Below are 17,996 nucleotides of genomic sequence, written 5' to 3'. Positions count from 1 at the left end.
ACTGACTGCATCGTGTGTGTGTGTTTGTGTGTGAGGAGGGTTGCTTCGATGTGCGGGAAGAGTCCTTAGCATACAGCAGGGACCCCTGGACGTGATGTTGTGATGTTGTTCTAGCCTGCTTCTGGTCAAGGTCCAAGTGCTGGTCACTCGAAACGCGCCACATAGGCAGCGGGGATGAGTATTTACGATACGATTTAAGGTTCATTTTTTGGCGTACTAAATTATGTATCTTTGTCGCCCCACACACACACACACACCGGGGGCTCACAAATGAGTGTGGTGGAGCATGCGTCACGCGGAGCATTGGTGGTGTTTTTTTTTTTTTTTTTTTTGGTAGAGTTTCCAATAGTGGCGACCACTGCCGGTGGGGCCTGCAGTCAGCGACAGTGTGTGCAACCGGTTCAAACGGTTTGTTTGGCGGGTTGTCACACTCCCATTTGCCGGCGACTGATGGGTGTTTGGGCACGCATTATGACGCTGGTGGCCCCAGAATTGGTAAGAAATAATTCATTTTTCTCTGTGCCGCTGCGGCCTTCTCGGGTGCGTCTGGTCGAACGCAAGGAAAAGGTCCATTTTTGGCTTGCTGCTTGGAGGGGGTGGGTGGTGGTTCAGGGAGTAGCAGTAGGGGTTCCCTCCACGCGTATGGAACCGAGCCGCGAGCAGCGCAAATAATCGATTAGACACGCATTATGCGATCATGCGAGCGGTTGGCTGGTGGTTCCGTACATATTGATGACTCAAAAGGCTGGAAAGAAGGGAAGCGTTCTATTTTTGAGAGCATCAGGCAACATGATGTCACGGAAGGTTCGTGTTTCAGGGACACATTTTGACTTGAATGTCGCCGAAACCAATTCCGAATGGATTGGGTTAGTTAGCTCGTATATGCTCTATCGCTTGGGTTAACACACACGCTGATCGATTTGTTTTCAAAATTTCGTTCAATTGACACGATGAAGCTCGTGTTCGTACTTGGACAGCTGGAATTGGCTTAATCCGAGTAGATTACCATGTGGACAGCGGTCGCTAAATAAAGCGTCAGCAGAGCTAAAAATCAATGTTGCAATGCGTTTGGCAACAAACTATTGAAGAGCTACATATAAATTAGCCATTGTGGGTTGGGAGTTTGGGAAGAAAAATCCCATAATCGTTAAACTAACTGAACCACGCAAGAGGCACCACAGGGGCAAAGAGGACTTGAGCGTGCTTGAGCGCATAGGGAGAGGGGGGGGGGGGAGTGTTGTTGCAATTAATTATTCACGTCTAAATGTTCAAAGCTGCCGATTCGCAATCCGTTATGTTTATTGCCCGGTTGCCCGGCTGCGTGTGTGTGGCGCGTTTCCCGTTCCGTCCCGCGGGGGGAGGGAATGGTACCACACATGTCTGCACGAACATTTTCAGCTTGTCAAGAAAAGCAATGCAAACAATGGCGCGAGCGTCGTGTAAACAGGGATATTTTCAATTAGCCACAGTTACTCGCTCACGGTACGGGGTTGGTGGTGGTGGAGTGGGGCTGGAACGTTATGCTTATGAGCCCCGTCTGGGGCCTGGGGTTTCTTTGTGCAGCAACACAACAGCGCAACAACATGTTATTTATGGCCAATTCCTAACTACAGCGATTTGCGGGACCGATCGGTAAATCTCAATAATCTCGAGGATGAGGCGCGCTCTTAATAAATGCCTCTTGAAGCAACACACACAAAACACGGGTAACGACTGAGAGACCTTGGAGAAGTTTCGGTACAGATCGTCAGCGAGCTGATTGCCATACGATTTGGATTGGTGCGTAAGCGTATCGTGCTCGTTTTGCACACCAACCTGGTGGAAGCCCTTCAGCATCAACCGGAGTAAGGAGTGGGAGAGTAAGCGCAAGTACCATGCCTGCCTCTGGCAAGTATACAAAGCGCGTGTCAAGGAGTGGAAAACAAAACGCGAAGTTTTTAAATTGGGTCCTTAAAACCCCTCACACACACAAGTAGGCGGGATTTTCCCAATGTCGTGCAGCTTGGCGTAGGCAGGTAGCAACAGCAGCAGCAGTTGGTAGGAAGTAGTATTTTTCGAGCATTTGTGTGACCGATTCGTTACCTCCGGGCCATCATCGTGACCTGGGAAGATTGGCGATTTGCACTGGACTTGCCCAGCGTATTGCGGAATCGCGGAACATGCTTCTGCAACCAAATAGTGTACATACTATGTGCGTTGTCATGGCGTACCAGGAAACAGGCCCGGCAATGTGAACGCACAGACCAAACAACACCAATTAATCACTGATGCGTCTTGGTGCGTTGTTAGTAGGCTGGGGTTGGTGGCGATGTGGTGCCACCGAGACGCGGCATCAATTTGTTGCAGCGGGCGCTACCAACAATTGAAACTGTTTGTTGCACACAGTGAGTGTGGTGTATGATGGTGTTTCATTTTCTTTTCGAACAAATCGTTAAGCATGAGCATTTTTTGTGTACAATCCTTTGCCTTCTTGCTTCTTTCTTCGTGCTTTGTGTCGCTGCTGTCTGTGCACTGTGGGGACGACGGCTTTTGGAGTGCTGCGTTTTCAATTTAACCCGAACCGATCTGTGTTTGCAGAGTGTTTCTGATGCTTGAGATGAGAACGCCTAAAAAAATGACATCTGCGGCCACAACGCACGATGAGCACGGGGCGTGTGCGTTGGTTTGGTGGGAGTAAGAAGTACCATCATTTTGTCACTTGTTTGTTCCCATGAAGTGTGGGTGCCCGCCCGGAAGCCCATCTACGGCAGCGGGGTTGGATGTATCCGTTGGCTTCTTAAAAAAACCCGTAGGAAACAAATTACTTCAAACAAGATCACCACTCTGTGTGTTTCGCCTTCACCCGCTCTGTGACTCCGCTTCGTACGCAGCAATAATCGATGATGATTGAGCCGTGCACAATAAGATCATCTTTCCGGGCTTTGGAGTGCAGCAGAGTGCAAGTCAGTAACAGCGTTCTTCCATCGGAGTGTCATGCGATTTACGCGCCGTATTTGATGGTCAAAGAGGCAGATTTAGTGCGTCGAGTCGTGTTCGTCTTTTTGAGAAAATACATGCATTCACTCGTGAGATGACTAACAGAAGGGTATAACAAATTTATAAAAAAACAACAACACGCCACACACACACATTAGAGCCCTGCAAAAGGGTAGCTGCGGACGCAAATGGAACAGCGTCAGTGAAATGCATTAGCGTTATGGCGTGAATGATCGAGTTTAATGGTTTCGCTCTCGCGCTCTCATCCATGTTAAGTACTTTTCAGCACTTTGGAAGGATGCGCATTGAATCGGTCTGTCCTTTCCCCGGGCTGGGCAGCATGATGCTCCCACGCCCGACGACAATGTGTCGTTCGTAGCTGCTTATCGCTTAAGTGTGGTGCGTAATAAAAAAAGTATGTATGTGCAGTAGGCGACGCACGCATACACGCTATCTGGCATGATCGGTGATCAATGTATCAACACGTGTTGCTTTCGCGAATGGAGAGAGAGAGACAGAGATAGAGAAAGAAAATGAAAGAGAAAGGGAGAAGAAAAGAGCGAGTAAAAGTGTTGCGATCGAAAATAAAATGCCAAAATTCAAACGGTTTTATCGGATCACATCGGGAGGCGAGAGTGTCGCGAATGTTGATAGAGCGCGCTCTCTAATTGAAACCATATGGCGATTTGGTGGTGGGTGATGGTGGTTCCGTTCGCTGGAGAGGGTCACAATGAAGGGGGTCGATATGACACACCGAACCAAAAAAAGCGACACATGACGCGCATTTAGTGTTAAATTTCATGGCCGGCAAAGGGCGATCCGCTCACTGCTGTGAGTGACGGTTTTGTAAGACGGGGGTTTTATTCCTTTGTCGGGGTGGTACAACAATTTTGGTATTGGTTTTGGAAGCATCCATAGTACTTCATATGCAGCATCGATTCGGTGCGTAAGAGAGGAGAGGTATGGGTTCGAATCGAGGTGAAGATCGAGAGGAAGACTGCGTACATTCGGTAGCGTTGTTGCGAGCGGAGTTGCGATCATGGGTAGAAGTGTACCACGGAAATGGGAGTGATGCTAAGCATTTCTAAGCACCAGTTCGTTGTTTTTTCTTCTTCTTTTCACTGGCTTTTGTGGTTTGAACGGGTGGAAGAGGACGTCATTAATCACAGCAGGGGTGCGTTCGACCGTGCGTGCGTGCGTGATTTACGGCGTTCGGAGTAGAGTTGTTCAGTGGGCGCGGGCGCTCGCTCGCGCCATACAGAACATACAAATATGCTTTACGTAAACAGAGGGCAAAAACAAGAAGCAAAACACTAAACAATTTTCCAAACCAACGTTCTCTATGACGTACCCTCGGGGAGGAGAGGAGTGTGATGCATTCGCATAACGGGGCGAGGCTTCCCCGAGTTCAGGGCATTCCCAATAACCTGGTTATTGACTGTTTATCTTGCGTGTGCCGATGTCCGATCAAATGCACGTTACAATTGGCGTTACGGGCTGCGTTCTGTGTTTATTTCACGCTCGTTTGAAATAAAATCGATCCCTCCTGTGGCAGGCCCTTTCACCCAAAACCCAAAAAACCCAAAACATTGGGATAGGGATCCTTCGGACGCTTCTCACAAAATTACAAATACAACGTGTCTATTAAATGGCTTCCTTGTTGTTGTTCTTCTTCGTCTTCGTCTGCCTCTTGTGCCTACGTATTGTTAAATGTAGGCTAACAGCGCTCTCAACAGTGGGTAGGGCCAGGGGGGTTTTCGATTGAATATGTTACTGTTACTCCCGTTCCGGGAAGTTCGTTCCGGCGAGAAACCTAATCGCCACCCCCTGCAACCCCTGTCCGCATGTGTGCTGTCCGAAGCCGAGACAGTGACACGCAGGCAGTGAAGGCCACTCAGAGGGGGAGGGTGAAAAGTGCAAGTCAATTCCCTTTTTTTCTGCAGGCAGGCTGGCTGACTGACTGGTTGGCTTGCAATTGGGTTTCCGTAGCGTTTTATGGTAAACTGTCGACACCCCACCCCCTCCTCCTGACAGGATATGTGTATTCCATATCCCGAGTATGAGTCATTATGGGTATTTGGGAAACACAGCGGGGGTCCGTTTAAGGGGTGCGTTGCACGGGTCGCATTACTCACCGTGGCGGGCGCACATTGGTGAAGGTGAGAACACAGCTGTCATTAGGGCAGGAATACAAATAATGCATCACCGTATTTGAGGGAGGATAAGAATGGACAAATAAAGGCAGGTTTAAACACCCTTCAAGCGCAGGAAAAATCGTCTAATGGTCAACCGGACCGGGATGGTGATGGGCTGGTCACAAACGGGGGCTGCACAAAGGGAGCAAAGGGCGATTTGGCATGCAGCAGCAGCAGTTGTGCCTTAGCAGGCTTGAAATTAGCAACACACGGACGTGTAAGTTTGCGATGAATCATGGGCAAATAAATAATTTATGCATTTTATTGCAGGTTATTTCTTAGCAGCCGCAAAGGGAAAAAGGACACGCCAAATTCAACCAAAAGACAACACAACAGCTTCAGGCTTCGTGGCGTTTCCTTCCGCGTTGCAGAAGGAACCTTGCCTCACACTACAGATTGCATTAGACAGGGCAGGGTGTGCTCTTCTGGCCCGGGAATCCATGGCCAAAGTGGATGCTGAAGGTTGAACGAACGAACGAACGCCTCTGTGTTGGGGAAAAAGCTCATGTGCACATGTTTACCGCAAAAAAAAAAAACAAAGTGGAAAGGGACACTTCTGCACTTCAGATGGGACAAAAGCGTACCGAACCGAAGTGTCCCTCTTTTGTCTCCAGTCACGTACAGCAGCAATGCACTAACTAGGTGAAAAAGAGTTGTCTCCATCAGAATTACGTGATGTGATGATGATGGTGCTGCTGCTGCTGCTGCCTCCTCCTTGTCGTTCATTGTTTCATTACACGGCAGACGTATACGGTGTCGCTTGACGGTGTCTCCACGGTACTTCCCCACAGTCGCCCAGCCCGGGTCCAACTGTTTGTTTTGCGACGAAGATTTGAAAAGTGTACAGCAAAGTAAACCCTCACAGCCCCCGCGCGCATGATTTGATTGCGCACAGGTTTATCAACGGGTCTCGCAAACAGTGGTCCCAGCTTTATATACTTCTTTCGGACCACAACAACAACCGTAAAAACAACAGCAGCAAAAGAAAGGGACATAATTTCTTTCCAAAAAACACCATTTGCACGCGATCGTCACGTATATTGTGTATGTTAAATTAGACTGATCCTTGCAGGAATGATTATGCATCGCAACAACCAAATCTTGCGCTTTTGGACAAACAAACTGCGCACAAACGACAGCCAAAACCCTCCATTCATCGGGACACTTCTTGGGGTTTGGTGAGGAACGGGCGTTTAGAAGATGCCACTTTTGGAAGTGGCTAATTGGCATCAATTTATTCTTTGGCCAGTGCTTAATTGTTTAATTGTACTGGAAACGGGCAGAATGTCGCTGTTTTCGCTTGTGAGTGGTTGCTGTTGCTGTTTCTGTTGCTGTTTCTGTGTTGCAAAACTTAAAGAGATGATTATGGAGCGGGAAGCAGTTCTTGGTATTTGTGTGTGTGTGCCTGTGTGTGTGTTCTAATCAGCCCCATCATCCCCCTCACAGGAAGGTTAACACAGCCCAGAAATGTTGAGAAACCGTTGCTTGAACACTTGAACTGATAAAATTACATCAATTACAATTAAAGTAACGCCAAATCATTCCAATGATAAAACACACACTCACGGTCAAGTCATTATTGTGTTGGAGAGGTATTAAACTCTTTTGACTGCAAAAGTTGGCACTTTATTCTTCCATTCGTGCGTGCCACTGCGGGCTAATGGAGAAATAATGGATTAATCAGTGACCCGTAGTGGACCCCGATCCGTTTTCGATCCGATTCCGATTCCGATCTGGGCCGAGAACCGCACTTTAAGCTTCACACATGCACACACACACCCCCCATTTTTATGCGGCATGGAATGCATTATTATGGCATGGCAAATTTTGCGAGCAGCGGCGTTACACGCGCATTCTCATAAATCACTCCCGCCCTTTTTCCCCGATCGGGGGCCTTTGAAAACCGCTGCGCTGTGTCCTGTATGTGCTACACTTTTAACAGCATTTTATCGACTGCCGAGTGAGTGAGTGAGGGATGCCTGTGTGTGTGTGTGTTTTTACAAAATAAAGAAACGCGAAAAAAGCTCTTCACCATTTGCGTGATACCCGTGGGGTTTTATGCGTATACGTGTGCGGGGCGCGTTCGATAGAAGAAAGCGCGTTTGTAGAGGCAATATATTTAATCCTTCGTTGAACTGGAAAAATCGATTCCGATGCACTTGCATTTTTTATACCACTTTTCGATACCACCCATCACCCACCCCACCACCCACCACCATTCGATAGAGCGATGGGGTGCGCGCTGCAGCGCGCAAGAGTTGCAATTGCAATAAAAAGAGGAGCAAAACCGATCCGTCGACGAAAAACGATTCCATGCGGTTTTATATGCGGTGCTGGAATAGTGTCCGCTGAGCAGACGATTTGGCCACCGGGTCGGATGATTACAGTACAGCACACAGCATACACACACATTGGATCATATTTGTGGGAATGTGGATCCCAGAGAGAGAGACGGAGCGAAAAAAACAGCATTAGTTTTACACTGTTACCTTTCGTAGTGTGGTGTACTGGCTCTGTTGGGTGAACGAAAGATAAACTGGGCGCAATTTTGGGGAATAAGATCATAAATTTGAGTTTTAAAGCCAATCAAGTGTACGTTACGGTTCGCTGTTTTGTGTTCTTATTTTGTGTGTGCAACACCAAGAAGAACCCACGTGTAACCAGAAGGTACGCCCAGAGGGACCACAGCAAATGGGTAGAACCACCACCAACACGAACTAGACAGTTAATTTACCAAAAAACCGGGCGTCCGATCACCACACCCACCACCAGCAACAAGACGGGATTCGGGGTTCGGCACGATGTCTTAATTTACGCCCTATGTGCCTTGCCCTTTTTCCAGCCTCTCGCCAAGCGAAACCATCAATGCAATTGGAAGGGCAAACAGAAGACTCGTAAATGTCACAAACTCTTTGATTGACTTCTTGAGAACATCTCCCATCCCTCCCTTTCCGTGCGTGGCAAAAGGTAAGCAGAGAAGGGGAGTGGCACCGCCGGCAGAACAAGAACAAACCCGTTGGCGCGCGATCGTTTAATTTATGACATGAACGGAACATTTTGATTGAATTTCGAACGCACGGCGGCGTTCAAAGCGCATCGCGAGATGACCCTTTGCGCACGGCCATGGTTCATCTACCCCCCTCCCCCCTCTATTGTTTTACACAACAGTCCGTTGCAAATAATTCCGTTAATGGGTGGGAAGTTCGGTCGGTAGATAGTAGCTTCGAAGGCATCGGAAGGGCTAATTGATTGATAGAGAGCATTTGATCGCATTGTCGTCGTCCGAAGTGAACGACACAGACACTCATGCACACATGCACACGCAAGCATACTTGTCCACGCACGTCCTCCCACGTCGGAACTTCCCCGGGGGGGAGGTTTTGGGGATTCTTAGTTCCGGTCCCAACCGACAGAGTGTTTGGAGTTTTCCAGCTTCATTTTTCCACTACAAAAGAGCGCTTGCGCTTCCGAGGCGAGAATTACTCTCTCTCTCTTGAATCTCGCCTGAAATGGATTGTTCTTGTTGAAACAGGATTGAAAGCATAGTACGGCTGGGTTAACGATCTACTTAACTCGACCATAGCAAATAGAACATTGTACTTACAAGCAGAGGGATTATTGATGGCATCACCAAATGCAACTGTGGTGGTTCAGTTTAAAGTCTATGCACGTTGCACGTCCCTGTACCGAGCTGCACACGGCTCGGTAACATCGGGTGCAGAAACGAAATCGGAACTCTAAACGGGCCCGGCCGTCGGTTTCGGCCCGACCATAGCATGGAAACGACGCAGCACGAAGCGAAGCGGTTGCGTTGGGTTTCGCAGTCCATTAGTTACCACGCGTTCACAGGCAAAACGGCAGCAGCCAGCAGTACAGTGTCGCGCTCGGTGGTGCGTACGGTTTTCCACACCCCATCCCACAACTGGCTTTTCCCGCAGCAAGCAATTGCGACTGGCTATTTTAGTGCGAAAATCGGTGGATATGTGGTGGACATACAGGACATACAGTAAAATTGCTCATTTGGTGAAACAGTTGTGGTGGTTGTGAGCCGAAAAAAAGAAGTGAGTCGAGCGAAGAGGAGAACGATCAGCAGCGCGTGGGAGTACGAGTGCAGCTTTATATGTTACGCATCGAAACGTGTAGTGGCCGGTGAAAGCTTGTTGGGGAGGTGGGATGGTCGGGGACGTGAAGTGGATAGATGATGTTACTTTTTTCCTGCCACTGATCACTAACCGAACGAATGAGTGTGTTCTTCCGCGAAGAGTTTAGTGTGCACAGCAACGAGCTAGTAGGCTTTGAAGTGGTTGTCAATAATCGATTACGAGCGGCAGTGCGACAGTGCGACAGTGGAGCTAAGCGTCCTCGCCAAGTCCTGGCCTAAGTGGTTGGTGGTGTAGTGTGAAGCGAGAAGCGAACGAAACGGAACGAAAAAAGTAAACCAGTGTGAGAGAGAGAGTGAGAGGGAGTGAGTGGCAAAGGACGTAGGAAGAGTGAAGTGAAGTAGTAGTGATCAATTAAAAAATGATAGCATGGGCCCCTGCTGGAATGTGGATTGCTGCTGCCGCCGATGAAACGATATGAGCACGTATGCGTACACGGCCGGTTGTTGGGAATTACGCAAACAATGTACGAGATGTGGCGTTGGATAGTCGTCATACTGCAGCTCCTCTTGGCGGAAGGTGAGTCGATGAGAGTGGGACACACACCATTTAATGCTTCACACTCCTACATGTTAATTAACCTTTTTTGATGGTCATGGCTTACTCAGTCAAAACATGATCAATCAATCGAATCGGAACGGGATGTAACGCTCCGGAAAGCCCTTGCAAGGCGGCGGATTCTCGCCCGTCGCTCGCGCCCGGTCAGGCCGTAAGCATTAATGTTGTAAATTTACGTTCCTTGTCCGTGCGGACAGAATTCGCTTCAGGTATTATGCTCACAGAGGTGCGGGTGCCCAAGCACACCATCAAGGGCCACTCGGTCCGGCTGGAGTGTCATTATGACATGGAAGGCGAAGCGCTCTACTCGGTGAAGTGGTACAAGGATGGGCGCGAATTTTATCGATATGTGCCAAGGGACGACCCGCCGGGGACGGTTTTTCCTCAGCCGGGCATCATAGTGGATGTGAGTAAGCATTAGCAACCACGCTTCTTGTTCTCCTTCTTCGATGGATTGTTCGGACTGGTAGTAAACGACCCTTGTTCTTGTTGCCTTGTTGCCCCCAATCCTTGCCCATCCTTCCTTCCTTCGCAGCTGCTGAACTCTACCAGCGAGCAGGTGGTGCTGGATCCGATCGATCTCTCGTCGAGCGGTAAATATCGATGCGAGGTGTCAGCCGAGGCGCCCTCCTTCCAGACGGTCTCGGATCACGGCGAAATGCTGGTAGTTGGTGAGTACAGCACGGAGCCCAGGACGCGCTGGAGCCGATTGTAATGATGTCTGTCTGTTTCTGTCACACCCACCCCCCAAATCGGCCCCAGTGCTGCCCGAGGAGGATCCGTACATTACGGGCGGGAAGCCACGCTACCAGATCGGCGATATCGTGCGGGTGAACTGCACATCTGGCCGGTCGAAACCGGCGGTTCATCTGGCGTGGCACATCAATGGGGAGCAGGCGGACGGGTCGCTCGTGAAGCGGTACGAGCCAATCGTGTCCGGGCCGGACAAGCTGGAAACGTCCATACTGGGGCTGGAATTCCGTGTTAAGCCAAAACATTTCAAACGGGGCGATATGAAGCTCAAGGTACGCGGTCCCGGGGGTGGGGATGGGTGGCGGGCAAGAAAAATGTCTAAAACATGCAAATTTCTCCTTGGCTTCTTCGACAGTGCCTCGCCACCATTTCGACCGTGTACTGGAAGAGCAACGAGGAGAGCGTCGAGGGGGAAAAGATTCAAAAAGCGCCCATGCTCGAGTCGCGCCGGGCCGTTTCGAGCGACACGCGAGCGGACCGAGTTCAAGGTAAGTACACGCGGTACAGCACCACCATCGGCGGTGCTGCGCTGCTGCGACTGCGGGCACGGTTCTTTATGGCGCAAATTTCGCGCTGTCTCTTCCCCCGGCCGGGCCCTCTGTGTGCCATGTGCCAATGGCGCACGGCCTACACGGCCGCAAACAGCAAAAGCCCCATTGACAGTCATCCCTTTTGTTTTTTTTTCTCTTTCGTGTCTGATTCCGTGTTTCAGCGGCGAGCGGCGATGCATTGGCGAATAAATATTCATCGGGCTTGAATTTTACATTGCGCTGGCTGCTCACGGTGTTGGCCGCCGGTCGTTTGCTCTGGCCATCGGCTGCGCTGCCCTAAATGCAACTTAATGCGAGCATGAATCGGGCGGACCGGGCCGGGCCGGGCACAATCCAAACAAATCGCTCTCTTCAACTATAACAATTTTATTATCATTCACTGTAATACATTCCGTCCCGAGTACGGGTCCGACTCTTTTCGAACCCGCGACGTCTGCCCAATCGGTCGTATTGTCCGGCACCTGGCCGAAACGTGAACCGTACGTCCGTCGTGGTAGCAGCGCGCTTTCTAGCAACGGTCCTGGGAAGGCCGAGTGGCCCTTGCGGAACAGAAACAGAAATTGAACGCGACGCGGGGCGGTCGATTCATGTTACGGAAAAGATGAAGCATATCACGCCATTGTTCGGTGCGCCAAGCACAGGGTGCAAGCAATTGGCTGCGAACAAGGTAATCCACAACTTGTGTACCACGACGACGGCGACTGCAAACAAACTGCAGCGCGTGTGTGTACGGTGCACGAAGCTGGCTGCCTGCTGCTGGTCGACTCAACAATCATCATCTCAGCGAGTTCGCCACGCACGCTACAAGCAATCCAGCCAGTAGGCCACGCGCAAGGAAAAGCGAATCAAACGAACCGGCGAACGTACGAACCAGATGGGCAAACAAGTATCGGCCGCCGCGTGCTTTTTAACTATGGAAGTATAGCGTCGAACAAAACGACACGGATCATATCACTACGACACAATGAAGTAATATCTTGATGTGCTTTTTCACTGTTCACTCCCGAAAAATCGTACTAAAAATTTGACAAAAACAAAAACCCGCAAAGGAAAATAACATTTAAAAAAACATATCACCAAAGTGAAGTATTTGAGGAACGTAATGCAAAAGCATAAGAAAGCAACCAAAAAAAAAAAAACTAAAAAGAAAGCAAGCAAACGAACAAATTTTCACTCCAGTTTATTCGTGGATAAGTGTGTCGCAAAATCGATTCGATGATCCCTCTTTGTAAAAAGTTTGTAAATATTGTAAAAGACTCTCACCTGCGGCTGCGGTAGTAGGTCGGGTCGGTCGAAATGTGCCCAAATTGTTGCTACATTTTTTTTTATTTGTTTTTAATTTCTCCCCCTACACAAAGTACGAAGATTTTAGATAATAATGTGAAACAAACCAAAAGAACAATTTGAATTTATATACACTTAACTATACACTTACACACACACACACATACAAACACAAACACAGACACAGACAGCTAGCCAACACTACTCGACCGACGCACACCGAGTACAGTCGATTATTCTTCTAGACAATTGTTACTGATCCCATACGATGGGGAGAAGACCGTATGAACAACGATGCGTGTGCAAAGAACGAGGCCGTGACTGAAAGAATAAAGTACTTTTATCCATTATGGTAATAACAATTACACCGGACCGACGCGTTTGACTTCTTGTCGAAACTGTTCCGAAACGGCACCCGATCTGGAGATACATAATAAGGTAAGTAGGCTATGAAACATAACCGCGCCCACAAAGCATATACAGGGTTTGCCAGGAGTTTTCGTAGCTATGGGACACTTTATGGACTTTTTCTTACACGAAATGAACTAAATGTAATGGGAATTGGACTCTACACAACTCTTGTTGGACAAATCCAATAGGAATTTCTAAGGAGCCTGGCCAAAGAGTCCAATTTCCAACATATGAAGTCAAGGAAGTGTCCCACAACTATGAGAACCCCTTGGATAACCCTGTAATGCATCGTTGTCCTCGTCAGCGGGGCAACCAGTGCGTACTAGATCATTTTCTTCCGTAATTTCATTACTCTCGGCACTCCATCATCGGGCGAAAACGGAGGCGAAAAGCTACAAATCGGTGACCGGGAATCGCCATGAAAGTTAATATGCGGAGGTGCGGACAAAATGATTTTCCCGCTGCGCGAACCCTCCCAGTATCGCGTAACGCAGCCGCGTGTTAATAGTGTGTGTGTGTGTGTGTGTAACGTCAGCAAATTAATAAACGTCCAAGGTGATGTCTGCGTGTAATTGATGCCAAACTAATGGTGTGGCAGAATGAGCCGTTCTTTTGGTCGTTCTTTTCGTGTCCTCGCCCACTCCGCGTGTCCCCCGCCCGCTCCGCGAAACCCTGCAGCAGGGTGTCCAAGAATCCTTTTCAGGGTCCGGCTGGGAATTATCAATCAATTACTTTATTTGCCAAATAAATGTCAAATATCTTTCACATCGCTTTACCACCGGTACACCCCATCCCACCGGGGCATGGACTCCGGGTGACATTTGTTCTATTCTCACCGGGTGCACGTGCGGGTGGTGTCGTGCGTGCGTGCGCCACACACGTCGTCCGGATGCTGTGGGAGAACACGAGGCTCGAGGGGTGGTCGAATGAGGGTGGCTCAGTAGTGTAGTACCGAGGTAAGGACAGTTTTCGTTCACTCTCCCATCACCAGAGACACACGAACAAATGTGTCCCTACACACACACACACACATACATAACCGCACACAGCAGCTGCTCCTCACGCACCGGGTGTGTTGGAATGTTGTCCGGCGGCAGTAGCAGCAGCAGCAGAAGTGTTGGCAGCATGACACGGGACTGGTGCAAAAAGGACACAACAAAAATGAACAACACACAGAAAAAAGGGCAGCAAATAATGTCATTTTATTTATGTGGTGACTTTGCGGCAAGCAGCAGCAGCAGAAAGTCACACACTCGAAGGTGGGATAAATTTCGGTCCCGGTAGTTTGGCCGCCAAGGGGCACACAGGCGCAGGCAGGCGTGTGCCAACCACCAACACCATCACCACCAACAGTGCTCTAGGCGTGTACGTCCTCTTGTGTCCCATTACCGGGTTTTGGTATGTTTGTGTGTGTGTGTGTTTGCGTACATACCGCCGTTGTTTCTTCATTGTGTGTGTGCGCCCTCCGATGGCAATATCCAAGATTTATGGTTTCTGTAATCATATCCGCAGAAGTGAAAGTACAAACGACCTGCTACGTGTCTGGTTTTCCGGATGTTTACGCCGCATTTGATGACGCTAGAATTCTTGGGCCGCAGGCAGGGGCTGCGCGTCCTCCCCCCTCCCCCTGTTTTTGCGCTCCCGCGGCGTGGAGGGAGGGTCGCACAAGGAATAGGAAAAGTTGTGTCATTTTTCATGTAGTTAGCAGCACGCTTATACAGTTATTTTGCGTCGGGTAAAAAGGAAGCGGGGGGAAGAAATTTGATAAATGCTACAAAAGTGAAATGACCGATGGATTACAAAAGGATCGGAAAAGTGTTATTTGATTTACTGCACCCAATGTCTTGCACAATTTCGCACCAATGCATGGTGGCGTGGCGTGTCTCTCCGGGGAACCGTTTTGCTCCGTCGCAAGATGAAAGAACAACACAAACCCCTTCCCCAACGTCCTGCATGGTGAAGGCCTCGTTCAAAGAGTACTCTACCGTGCAAGTGACAAACTGTGTGTAGCTGCTGCGGAAGTGCTGCTGGAAAGAAAAGGACAGCGCAAGGGTCCACAGCACCAGTTCCAGTTAATCGAGAGCCGCTCGGCGACGAAAAATGGCACTGTGAAATGGTTAAAGTTGGACGATTCTCGGCTAAAATGTGGAACCATTACAATAGAACGGAAACGGTCGGTGTCCGGGCAGTTCCGGGTTTATTCTTTCCGCCCTTTCCCCGCCTTCGCCGACAGATAACTTTCCTCGGTGTTATTAAAGTCATTACTCTGCACAGCGACGACACTCCTCATCCTTTGCTGCGCGACCGGCACACACACACACACCGGTGCTGCTGGTCCAACGTTTTGGTTGTTTAGTTGCGCTCCTTTGTCCCCGGCTCGCAACCAGCAGGACAGAAGGCAAAGTTATAAAAAGTTTATATATTTTATTATTATATAATTCATCTGTTGAAAGCATTTTTATCACGTTTGTCCTTTCTCGCTGCCGTGGCTGTTGGGTGTGTGTGTGTGTGTGTGTGCTGTTGCTCTCGACGGTATCGTTTCCGGGCTTCTGCGAGGAAGACTCTTGCCCGGCGTGGCTAGCATTTTTTGCTTTCCCCCGGGGGAAAATGAACACGTCAGATAAATAAGGGCAGCGAGGGCAAAAAAAATCCTTTAGCTGTGCACGGCACGGCAAACTCACTGAAACGGGAGATTGTGGGAAGTGTGTAAAGGATCTGGCGGTCGGAGACCGACAAACAGCGACACCGAAGGCCGAAGGTGTTTCCCGCGTACCCATGCTTTGCACGCGTTATGGCGTCATGCCATCGTTAGAAGACACAAATTTCTTTCCTCTCGCCCCGGTTTTTCTCTTGCAGTTTAATTTTTTCGCCAAAGTCCGTTGACACGCGGCGACGGCGTTCATTTTCTACACACATCCCCGTACTTTGTGATTTTTTTACGCTTGCGATCTAAGCAACCGCGGAAGGTACACACAGCTTACGTCAGTGTGGATTTTTGTTTTGCCCGCTCTGTCGGTGTGTGTGTGGGGGTCGTCCGTCAATGCTTCCATTTAATAAGCGTCACTCAAGTCGATGGGCGATCATTTTTTCCCTACTGAGGTGAACCGTGAGACTAAATAGAAACTGAAGGAAAAGTTCAAGTGATACCTCAACATTGCCGTAAGCCGATGTAAGCTGAACTGATGAAAATCCAGCAGCCAGCCAGCCAGCAGCCAGCCAGGGGTAGACGCTCTGTACGTGGTGGTGGAATTGAATAGACAGCGTTGTAGAGAGAGAGCGAGAGAGAGAGAGAGAGAGAGAGAGAGAGAGAGAGAGAGAGAGAGAGAGAGAGAGAGAGAGAGAGAGAGTACTTAAGTAAATAGTAGCTTTAAAATACATCCAGCAGGTGAGTAGGAAATGTATTTGCAACAGCTCTTCTCAATCAATATCGGTGTAGATTATTTCCATGAAAGCCTTCGCCTCAAGCGAGCTGAAACGAAACGAAAGCCTCTTACTAATTGCTGCAGTAATAGTGTGGTGCATTGCATGGAATGGAATGGATATTGCCGGGCAGAGTTACTAACATTTGTAGTACGACGTACTTATTGGAGGTGTTTTAATAATCCGATAATCCGTTCACAAGAATACTGGTGAATATTTCTTGGTGAAAGGTTCTTCTAAGATTCGTTAAGCTTCTTTTTAAAGAAGTCCTGTTAAGTTACGGTATTGGTGTTCCAGAAATAGATGGAATAGCTAAGAAAAGGACACCCACTGTCACCCGGGAAAGATCGAAGAAAACCCGAAATGACAATGAAAAGCATCCGTTGCTAAGTTTTTGTGTGTGTTGCCAAGGAGTGTGCGTTTGCGTCTGTGTCTGTGTGAGTGAGTGAGTGTGAAGGGTGTTTTGGCAGAGGTTGGAAACATTTATTTTTAATATCCTTGTGCCGGAATGGCGAACTAGGCGGGACGGGGGAGAGTGTCTGTAATGAGCCGTTCCGGCCATATGCGAAGCAAGATTAAATTTTCCACATGAAAATTAAATTTAATTAAATAGAGGCTCTCTCTGGAATCGGGAATGATTGCAGTTTTGAGTTTTCCGAGCAGTAAACTTTGGAGTGGAGTGTGGGGTAGGTCCTACTAGAGTGTGAGAGAGGGAGAGAGAGAGAGCATGCTTTTCTTATTGGGAGCAAAACGTTCTTAGTCATGGCAACGACGACCGTACAGCACGCTGTCCCTGTGTTAAACCGTAATTGATAAGGGCCGGACGGGCGGTCTCTATCAACGCTTGGAGGTGACCGAAACCTACCCAGCAGGTACCCAGGAAGTGTTGGTGCTGTCTTGACAGGCCGCACAAGTGCAAGTTTGTAAAACTAATACTCTGTGGTGGTTTTGCGCGACAAAACGGAAGCTTGGACGCTTGTGTGGTACAGAACATTAACAGAAATAGAGATGCACGGTTGCGTCCAAGAAATACCCAGCCAGTAGCGAAAAATCTTGTAATGCTCCGCAATAAATAAATGCAAACAAATGATAATGAACGCAGTCTTTCGTCCGTTCGTCCGTCCGTCCATCGGTTCTCGTTATTTAGCAACTGTCGGGCTTGTCCTTCTGCGAGGTCCTTCTGTCCATTCGGCCATTGCTTGCGCTGCAGTGGGAGTCGGGCCCGGCATGGAAGGGACTAAGATACGCCGCTCTATAAAGATAACGATGGTAAATTTGTGGGACATTGAAGCATAAATTTTCATATCTTCTACCCGGGGCACCATCGTGAGCGGCGTCATCGTGAGCGAACGTCGTCAGCCAAGTCGCCGGCGCCGTTCGGCTATTGTGTGTTTTTATAGAGCAATTTTGCTTGCGGAAAAACATTGAAAACAAGAATAAAGAACGCAAATTAAGGTTTGTTCTATTGTCCTTAAACTAGCTCCTTTGCCTCCTCTGCTCATTTCCATTTTTCTATCATTTTGCAGTCGCGCGCGAACAATGTAATGGGGCAGGAGGGGAGGCAAGGTAAGACAAACAGGGGTCCGTGCTCGAGAAGAGAAAGGTGAAAGAGAAAGCAGCTCAGAAAGAGGTCAGAAATTACTTTATGTGCGTTCCTGCTTTTTTTTGTTGTTGTCGCTATTCTTCAT

At 48.8% G+C, this 17,996-nt stretch overlaps 1 protein-coding gene across 1 annotated transcript; it reads left to right on the top strand.

Moving 5' to 3' along the window:
- The first annotated feature begins 8,905 nt into the window (after nucleotides 1-8,905).
- Nucleotides 8,906-12,842, top strand: LOC120958310 (uncharacterized). The gene is made up of 6 exons (XM_040381023.2): nucleotides 8,906-9,850; nucleotides 10,087-10,295; nucleotides 10,425-10,560; nucleotides 10,652-10,914; nucleotides 10,998-11,130; nucleotides 11,355-12,842. The coding sequence occupies exons 1-6, from the start codon at nucleotides 9,739-9,741 to the stop codon at nucleotides 11,471-11,473; spliced, it is 972 nt and encodes a 323-aa protein (XP_040236957.2). The 5' UTR covers nucleotides 8,906-9,738; the 3' UTR covers nucleotides 11,474-12,842.
- Nucleotides 12,843-17,996: the final 5,154 nt, after the last annotated feature.

The sequence above is a fragment of the Anopheles coluzzii genome, chromosome 3, assembly GCF_943734685.1.
Source record: "Anopheles coluzzii chromosome 3, AcolN3, whole genome shotgun sequence".
In the NCBI taxonomy this organism is placed as follows: domain Eukaryota; kingdom Metazoa; phylum Arthropoda; class Insecta; order Diptera; family Culicidae; genus Anopheles; species Anopheles coluzzii.
Note: the sequence above shows the minus strand (reverse complement) of the source record. Positions and strands in the feature narration are given on the sequence as shown.

Coding starts and splice junctions, on each gene's coding strand:
- LOC120958310 (XM_040381023.2), top strand. CDS start 9,739: ATGAAACGATATGAGCACGTATGCGTACACGGCCGGTTGTTGGGAATT. Junction 10,296..10,424: donor AGCCGGGCATCATAGTGGAT/GTGAGTAAGCAT, acceptor CTTCCTTCGCAG/CTGCTGAACTCTACCAGCGA. Junction 11,131..11,354: donor GCGAGCGGACCGAGTTCAAG/GTAAGTACACGC, acceptor TCCGTGTTTCAG/CGGCGAGCGGCGATGCATTG.